Genomic DNA, 9,771 nt, shown 5'->3' with positions numbered 1-9,771 from the left:
CATTTTTAGCTTTAGTCTAGGTCAAATCCATAGAAAGCATGTTCCTATAGATTTAGGACTTGAGCATCTCACCAACACATTAGGGCTACTTTTTTTGTGATTGTCAAACTTAGAAAGGGGTGAGATGCATAGACAGATTGCTTGGACTTAAGATTCTTATATTAGTGCATCAACATAAGTTTGAGTGTTAAATATTAAAGTTATAGCAATCAGGTTAAGTAATCCAGGCTAGTTAAACACTAACTGGATACAAAGACCTAACCTAACTAACCAAGTGAACACTGCTATGTTCTGATAGTTAGTTAGTAACTAACGGTTAGACAGTTAAGGACAATTTATAGTTGACTAGATTATTTTGAAATAATCTCAAGTTCAGGAGGAGGATTAATAAGTCAATCAATTTTGAAAACATTCATTTTTTCAACAATCCATTTTTAAAAATGATTATCACATGTTTTGAAAAATTATTTTGAAAACTGTTTCAATTTTTCCAAACTACTTTAAAATAATTTTAAATGTTGCAGCACTCAGTATTTTAATTTTTACTTTGGAGAACTTTAACTTTAAATCCATTAAGTTTTTTTTAGAGAACTTAACATTGTCAAATTTTTTTGAAAAACTTTAAAGTTTCTAAAGTTAGTATATTTTAAAAGTATTTTCAACTGTGTTAGCCTTGTAAAAATGCTAATGTATGGTGTTTTTGAATTTGTTTTGAAAGATATCTTTAAAAAAAATTTAAAATTTTTGAAATATACTTTACAAGATGTCTTGAAAACACTTTGAAAATTTTTTTGAAAAGATATTTTCAAAACCATTTTTTTTTTGAGATTTTTAAGAAGTTGTTTTCTTTATCATTCTGAAATGCTAAGTCATTTTAAAACTATCTTTGAGCATACTTTAACATATGTTGTAAAACATTTTGAAAAGGGCTTATGGTTATAACATTTTTTCCTCTTTCAAGTAATCCTGAGAATTATTTTATTGTAAAATAAATTTCTCTGTTTACTTTCCTTAGCACATTTTTTTTAAAATATCTATTCATGTTTCTTGATGAATGTCAAAGGGGGAGGGCTAAGGGGTTAAGTTGAAACCAATCTAAATCTGAATAACTTAAACCATATTATTTGTCTATTTTTTGTATTTTTTTTCCTAACTTAACCCAGGTTATCATTACATCAAAAAGGGGGAGATTGTTGGTACAGTTTTGCACTAACGATCTAACTTAGGTTTTGATGAATGACAAGTTAAGTTATGTTTTGTTGTAATCTAACCACTTGATTAAGTGTGTAGGAAATCCAGCTAGGTTAATGGGTCGACCGGATAGCTGGTAGGAAATTCATCTAGGTCGACGGACCGACTGAATAGCTGGTACAAAGTCCAGATACGTCGACGAGTTGACTGGATATCTGACAAGAAGTTCAGTTAGGTCAACGGGTCGACTGCATAGCTGGCATAAAGTACAAACAAGTCAATGGGCTGACCGGGTGTCTAGCAAACTGGTAAGTTAAGGTAAGTCACTGGAGGAGAGTGACCAAGTGAGGACGTATCCTGATTGAAGGGACAGTAGGCGTCGGTCCAGTTTAGGTCCATTTGGGATCCCTAAGCTGAGACCGACTAGTTCCTATCCTTCTTCCTGGTCTTGGGAGGACAGGAACTAATTAATACTGCTCATTATTATTATACTAACATTTGTCTTGCAGGTTATTATTTTATTTATTGGACTAACGTTGTTTTGTAGGACAAAGGAGCACATTTGTCTTTGGATGAACAATGTCCGAAGGCGCTTTCAAGCTTGATAGAAGGCGCCTTCATACTATTCATAGAAGGCGCCTTCATATTATTCATAGAAGGCACCTTCCATAGCTATGGAAGGCGTCTTCCGCAAGATAAATTTTGGTCGAAGTCGTGGATAAGCATCGGGCTATTCAGGATCGAATCTGCCTCATTGGAGGCGCCTTCCATGGCTATGGAAGGCACCTTCCATGCCTTTTATAAGGCTATCTCGAAATGGCATTGTAGAACAACACTTACACGAGCTACTGTGCATTCATTTGAAGTTCAGATTGCTCAGGGCTCCTGCTACGACTCTGCTGCAAAGCTGCTATGCCCGATGACTGCTCCGAGGACTTTCGATCGCAGTCGGCAGATCGACATTGACTCAAGTGCTCCCGCTTTGATCTTTAAGTGTCGATAATTTTCTTGTGTAATTAATTACTACAAAAAGAACAAGTGCAGTGTGTTGCACTTGTCAACCTTCTTGTACTCGATTCTCTTTTCTGGAGATACCGAAAAAAATTTTTAGTAGATTATCTATCGATAGGTCCACGGGACCTGGGTCTTGGAGTAGAAGTCGTCGAATGCTACGAACTAAATAAACCAACCGTGTCTATTTCTATTTCTCTTAATTGTCCTTTTGATTTATGTTTTTCTTTTATGTTGTGTTCATACTTTAATTTTAAAATAGAAAACAAAATTTTGAAAATCACGTGATTCACCCTCCCTTCCCCTCTCACGTGCGTAATCGATCCAACACATAGCACTGAAGGTGCCTTCCATGAACAGTACGAAAGTACCTTCCGTAGCATGGAAGGCACCTCAGATAGTATTCACCCGAGGCCTTTGTGTTTCTTTTTCTCTACAAAAAGTGTTAGTCCAATAACATGCAAGACAATATTAACACAGTAATAATAAGGAGTAGTAATTGACTCTATCTTCCCAAGACCAGGATCTAGTCAGAGTTTTAATTTAGGTTTTCGAAATGGACCTAAATTGGATCGACACCTACTGTCCCTTCAAACTGAAATGTGTCCTCACTTAGTCACTCTCCTTCAGTGACTTACATCTACTTACTAGGTGTAGAGTTACCTCCAGAATCACACATTTGGGCTTCGGAAATCAAACATCCCGACCTACCGGAATCGCACATCCGGTCTTCTCTAATCGCGCATCCCAACCGTTGCCAGAATCCCACATCTGGACTTCAACCTATTGAGAATCAAACATCCTGACTTGCCGGAATCACACATCTGGTCTTCAACCAATCAAGAATCGAACATCCTGACTGGAGTTAGTCAACTATGAATATTCGGTAACAAGGTTAGATCGTAACACGTCTAACTTTAACCTATTTGTCATTCATCAAAACTTAAGTTTGATTATTAGCATAAATTGTACCAACAAATACAACAAGAATAAACATAAGCAAATACAAAGAAAATCGAATACGATTTACAACAATGAACTCTTGCTTAGCTTGCTTTCTTCTTGCTTGTATTTTCCTCTTGGTAGTGGAAAATACAGCAACATTTTGTCTCCAAGCACCCCAAGAACCAACGGTGAAAAGTGGAGAAGAAGTTCTTTAATTTGAACTTGACGAAACCCTTTATACCTCATGATCTAAGGTTTCCAATCGATTAGTCTTACCCCCAATCGATTGCCACGTCAAATCCAAGTACATCTAGTTGTCCAAACCTTGCAATGACCTTTTCTTTTTCTCCTAATTGATTACCTAATTGATTAAGCCCTTCTTGATCGATCACCTAATCGATCAAGAAGGTCTCTGTGCTCTCGAGATAAGCCTCATAATCGATTGGGTGCATTCCCTATCGATTCACCAGTTTCGCGAGGAGTTCATGAACAACTCGCCTCCATCGATTAAGGATGCTCTGGATCGATTGCCCAATAAATCCAGAAGCCCACTGTTCTCACGAAATTTGCCTCAATCGATTACACAATCGATTGATTTCCGACTGAATCAATTAGTCGATCGATTCATCACGCCTCTTCGCGACAACACTCCCAATCAATCCACTGATCGATTGAACTTGGGCCAATCGATTACCCAATCAATTGCTCCAACCCTAACTCACTTAATCTGAGTCTAGGGTTCTCTTGCCCAATATTTCGATCAACTTCAACCTGTTGGGGCTTCCCCATCAAGTGTCCGATCAATCTTTGATCCATTTCGACTTTGCCAACTTTCCATTGGACTTTCGATCACCAAGTATGGTTCTCCTTAACCCACTTGAATTTTCTTTTGCCTAACCCTCGAGTTAAGACTTTTCTTTGGCAACGCGCAATCGTTCTTAACCTACTTGAATTTCCCTTTGCCTAACTACAGTTAGGACTTTACTTTGTCAATGTGCGGTCCTCTTTGACCCATTTGAACTTTTTTTGCCAACGTGCAGTTCTCCCTGACCCACTTGGACTTTCTCTTTGCATAACTCTCGAGTTAGGATTTGTCTAACCTCCAGTTAAGACTTTACCAGTCAAGTACAGGTCCTCCTTGACCTACTTGACCTGTACTCATATATTGTCCAATAATATATTATCCAAACATGTTGTCCACACATTATCCAAATATCGAAACTCAAATTCGAATCTACTCGAGTTTAGTCAAACAGGTCAACCTTACCCGGAAAAATAATTGCACCAATAATCTCCCAACAAATGTCACAACTTGGATCTTCTTACTTGAAAAAAAAAATCTATCTATTTCTCGATAAACTGATCCAAAAACAACAAATATCGATTTATACTTGACACCTTTGATCAGTCTGCCCTTCATACAAGTCTTGCTCATCTAAAAGAGTTCAGTTTTGCAACAGTAAGGTCTACTCTTCTTACTTTCCTGGCAGAGCACTTTGGAAAGGATTCTAAGGTACTTTGGATTCTTTCCTCCACCAACTTTGCTTCACCACCATCAAATGTGGTGCATATCACACTAGTTGGGGATGCACAGCTCACTGCCATTGTTTATTGATTCGGAAATGGAAAACGAAGTATCTTCATCAACAGCTAATTGAAGAAAAAAATATGAGAGAGGAAGAAAATTCTAAAGAAAGTAGAATCTAGTAGTTCTTAATCATTTACTTGTTGAGGAAGCATCACATAAAGGTTTCAGGAAAGCTAAATGACAATTGTCCAACTCTTATGTGGGTGGCTAGTGTCATAAATAGAATTAAAATGCACTGTTTCGTCCATTGACTGATATTAATATCATCTTTTAGTAGGTATAAGTGTGATTGCGTCACTTTTATATAACAATGAAAGTCAAAAAGGACTTTCTTTTTTATTAGAATAATGTCAAAAGAGGTTTTTTATTTATTTAATATTAAAATGACTTTTCGTCCCACCTCACTCTATTTTTATTTTAAAAAATATGATACTATAATAATTATAAAATCATAGCTACTCTATAATTATAATAATTATTAGTCATCATGCATTCGTATTACATGTATAATATAATACATGAATACACATAAATTATATAAAATAAATATTTACTATCAAGTAATTAAATAATATTATTCAATGATAGTATGATTTATTCTATAAAAATTTTATTCCGAAAATAAAGTAAAAATTAAATTATTAATCATATCTCAAGTTAGGTAGCGTGAATGTCTTATATCATCCGAGAAACTGATGAGATAACTGATAAGATACAGAGATGAATAAATGTGGTTGTAATTTTCTCGAAGAATCGATGGAATACAGATGAATTGATATGACTATATTGATATGTAGAATAGCTAAAACAGATGGATTGATGCGTTGTGATATAAAAATGATAAGGAGAAAGTTGTAGCAAAAATTAGAGAGGGAGGCCAATGAGGTTTGAGGCGGCGAGAAGAAGCGATTCAGATAGTAGAAATTAGATTATGTGTCTGTAATTTGATAATGATAAGAAGTTAAAATTACTAATAAGTTTTGAAATTATTTTCAGTGTGAAAAAAGGGCATTAACATAACTTAATCTTGGATTTCACTAATTAAGAGTTGATTATTAAATGGTCCAAATTCTTAATTAAATAATAAAATGATTATGTATCTATTACACAGTTGTAGCAGTTATAATGATCAGTATTGATCAAAAATAAATTATCTATGTTGTAACAATTATGACTCTTAATTACTACAATATAATATTGACTGGTGTTTGTTGTAACAATTATAAACTATAGTTATTATAACACATTGTTATTAATATTAATATCGTTTATATTGTAATAACTATTGTAACATAATATTGATTTGTATTAATCAGAATTGAAATGCTCATATTATAATAACTATGAACTGTAATTGCTACAATATAATATTATTAGTGCTGATTAGAGTTGAAATGTTCATGTTATATTATTTTGTGTCCGCTAGTACTTTTGAAATTGGGTGAGAGATAAGAAAATCCTTTTTGGATGCTAAGAAGATTACCAGCTCTAATCAACATAGTTTTGCCTTCTAAAATACTCCCAATCTACATGGCATAAGGATATATGTTTCACTAGATATATTCTAGGGTTTTACATTGATGTTAAATAGCATAATGCACAAGGAGGACAAATAGGGTTATGTGAACATGATTATATATCTGTCCTCTTTTCAAGACCCTTTGCATTCTTTCCGTGAAATGCAAAATTCTTCTACTTCAAGGCACGATCAACATCTCATCCATGGAGATGAAAAGTTGAATCCATAAGACAATGCGCGGAAATGATCTTGCACAAACCTACTCGAATGCACGGAAGGATTCACAACATCTTTAGGGATCGTGCTTGGCAATGCAGATGGGTCAGTTGAATTCGACTGCGCCATGATGTTCGATAGCTGAGGGGACGAGAGGGTTTGGTCATCCAACAAATTAGCAGTGGTGATGTCGTGAATGCTCGACCTCCTCTTGTCTTTGCCACCGGAGTTCAACCTGATGAAGTACTTCTGCGCATGGCTAGCCACTTGGGTGGGAGTTCTTGTGGTTACAAAATGCCTCGATATGTTTCTCCAATCGCCCTTGCCGTACTTCTCGAGACCGCGCAAGAAGAGTCTGATGAAAAAACAAAATCACATTTTGCATCATTAACAAACCTCTTCGGCGATATTAAATACATCGAAACTCGATGCTAAATAAAGCATTTCATACAATTCGAGCATCTATAGGCCTACACAACCAATATCTTGAACTTTGAATATTTTTTTATAACTAAATTACTAGAGGGGATTTGTTGAATAGTATACTAAACAATAATGATTGATAGTACAATTGGGAATAATTAATCTACAATGAGGAATTAAATAGGGAATTGTGGGGGGAAAAACACAATTTTACAGTGGAGACAAGATTAGGCACAAACCTATGTTCCTCCTCGGTCCAAGGAACTCCCTTCTTCCTCTCATGGTCGGCCGGCCGGCTGCCGAACCGTTTTCCGGCGAGGTAGCAGCGCGGCTGGCTGGTGGCCCCGAGGGCGTAGCCGCCGTCCCAGTCCAATGCAAAGGCGGCGGAGCTGTAGCCGGGGCAGGGGATCCTCCCGGCTTCGATCTCCTTCACGTCGTCGAGGAGGTGGACGTAGTGGCTCACCACGTCGGCCACGGTCTTCCCGGGGATGCAGGCCGCCACCTTCTCCCACCGGTCGGGGGCGTCGCCGTCGAACTTGGCTAGAGCATCCTCGAAGCTCTTGTTCTGCTCCTGCGTCCACCTCCCGGCGCCTAACCCGCCGCACGCCTTCCGACCGAGGAACAGGCTCGAGTTGGGGTAGTATGGCGCCGCCGCCATCGCGGACGGGAGGACCTCCATCCATGGCGCCGCCATTAATTGGTCAACCCCAGCTTAAAAATACAACTTTGGACCAGATTACAGCCCAAATTCACCGATCAAAGCACCAACAAGTCAACGATCTGCTACAGGAATCGACTACTTGAAAAAAGAAAACAAAACCATGAATTGGCCGAACAAAGCAATGGACTCAAAACACAGCCCTCGCCATTGCATCTCGAGTCGGCCCAAAATTAATCTCCAAATAGCGACAAGATCGAAACTTTAAATACCTCCAAAGACTTCTTCTTCCATTAGTTACAGAAATCAAGAAGAACAGGAGGAAGACGATGAGATTCAGATGCAAAGATGAGACCTTTCCTCCTCTTCCTCTGTCAAAAGATCGAAACTGTGAACACTTCCAAAGTTTCTTTTTTCCCTCCCTCCGATTAATTACAGAAATCAAGAAGAACAGGAGGAAGAGGACGACACGTCGCGGAGAAGAAGAGGATTCGGAAGCAAAGATGAGACCTTCTCCTCTTCCCCTCTTTCTCTCTCACAGAGAAGGAAGGAGAAGAGAGAGGAATGGAGATCTTCCCAGGACGGTGCCTCAATATTCTATTCCTCCCTCTTTCCCTTGAGTGAAGGAAAAGGTGGGAGGTGGGCCGCCATTGGCCCTTGGTGGAGCTTGAGGCCGCCACTGAACCAAACCAGGCTTATTGAAAAGTTTGTCTTGTCGCCATGAAATCTTTCGGAGGCAGATGGAATTAAAGGTGAAATTAAACAAGATTAAATTGATGTTCGACAAGGAATAAACTATTAAATTATGGCGTTGGGATCTTTGCTACTGTGAAGAGCACTTTACCATCCAATCCAATGGCCGTTCAGAGGTGTGGAGATTAAAGAGACCGCACTCAACTGCTCCAAGCTTGGGGCAAACACAATAAATAAATGAAATAGGAAGAAATTATTTCATTTATTTACTTTTTTAGTTTTGAGATGAGTAAATCTCTCTCTCTCTTTTTAAATAATATTTCATTTGTTTACTCTGTTGGAATAATTCTCAATGTACTTTGAAGATGATTAAATTATATGTTTAAGGTAAGCTAATTGGAGAATTAGTTAAATTAATATACTAAATCCTTAATTTATAAGAATATTGGAAACAAGAACAAAGTTTTCTTCTATATCTATTTATGTTTATGAAACGTGTAAGTTTTTTTTCGCTTATTTCCATCTAATTTTAGGTGAAATAGAACGAAGAACGTAAATATATCGAATTAAGTTCATTCATCAAACAAGAAAACCAAGTGCTTTATTTTACTTTTTATTTTTTTTATGTTTTTGCTCTTTTCCCAAGTAAATACGACTTTTTAGTTAGTCTTTTCAAATTGACTGAATTAAGATCCTATTTTTTCCCCATACTATCTCATCTTTTAAAATAAATTAAATAAAAAAGAAAAGAAAAATCTATTCTTGTCACGCCCCCAAAGGAGTCCCTGCCAGACAAAAATCCGACAACATCTCCCCTGTACCGGTGACAATATGAAACATCACTACAAACAAAATATACATCAGCCACATGCGGCTGGAATATTTATATACACAACCACGCAGTTATAATGACAGCCCACACGGCTGGAATGAAACAAACCAACACAGCGGAAAAACGAAAACGGAAAGCCCACACAACACAAATAAATACAATGCATGCCGGCACGGCTTAAACACAAATACAACACCAAAACCATAGGATAGCCACATGGCTATACACAAATACAATGCCAAAAATAAGAAAAGAATATACAAAAGAAAACAATCACGATCTTCGGATGTGACGTAGGACCCGCAGGATACTCCGAGCGACACCAACCATCTACAAACACCGAAAACATAAATGTATACATGCGGTGGTGAGTATAGGTAACTCACGGTAATAGAAAAGATAGTGCATGGTCCATAAACAACACGGAGATCACAAGTATACAGTCTCAGGAGGGAATAAGAACATGATCATACTATCATAATCAATGCACCTAAACATAATCATCATAATAACGATATAAACAGTACAAACCACAACTAACATGATGACAGATACATACTCAATCTGGAATCGATACATGGTACAATGATCAGTAAACTCACGATCGCAACAGATATACCCGTGACACATGTGCAAATATAAGTGCAATCGCATATACATGTAAAATAAATGACATGTATGCGGTAAAACAAATG

The 9,771-nt window shown here is 37.2% G+C and overlaps 1 protein-coding gene across 3 annotated transcripts; it reads right to left on the bottom strand.

Annotated features, from left to right (window-relative positions):
* Positions 1–6,214: 6,214 nt before the first annotated feature.
* On the bottom strand, positions 6,215–8,231 carry LOC122002511 (transcription factor DIVARICATA-like). 3 transcript variants are annotated; one of them, XM_042557710.1, is made up of 3 exons: positions 7,824–8,231; positions 7,133–7,617; positions 6,215–6,825 (listed from the first exon to the last, which is right to left on the bottom strand). In XM_042557710.1, the coding sequence occupies exons 2-3, from the start codon at positions 7,585–7,587 to the stop codon at positions 6,444–6,446; spliced, it is 837 nt and encodes a 278-aa protein (XP_042413644.1). In that variant the 5' UTR covers positions 7,588–7,617; positions 7,824–8,231; the 3' UTR covers positions 6,215–6,443. The 3 variants fall into 3 exon arrangements, with proteins under 3 accessions (XP_042413644.1, XP_042413643.1, XP_042413642.1); XM_042557709.1 differs by having other exon boundaries at positions 7,133–7,673; positions 7,824–8,229; XM_042557708.1 differs by having other exon boundaries at positions 7,133–8,229.
* Between the last annotated feature and the right edge of the window lie 1,540 nt (positions 8,232–9,771).

The sequence above is a fragment of the Zingiber officinale genome, chromosome 7A, assembly GCF_018446385.1.
Source record: "Zingiber officinale cultivar Zhangliang chromosome 7A, Zo_v1.1, whole genome shotgun sequence".
In the NCBI taxonomy this organism is placed as follows: Eukaryota; Viridiplantae; Streptophyta; class Magnoliopsida; order Zingiberales; family Zingiberaceae; genus Zingiber; species Zingiber officinale.
Note: the sequence above shows the minus strand (reverse complement) of the source record. Positions and strands in the feature narration are given on the sequence as shown.

What these genes read in the sequence shown, in the direction of transcription:
- LOC122002511 (XM_042557710.1), bottom strand. Translation starts at nt 7,587, where the DNA reads ATGGCGGCGCCATGGATGGAGGTCCTCCCGTCCGCGATGGCGGCGGCG. An exon ending in TGGACCGAGGAGGAACATAG is followed by an intron (nt 6,826 to 7,132) that starts GTTTGTGCCTAA and finishes TTTTTTCATCAG; the next exon opens with ACTCTTCTTGCGCGGTCTCG.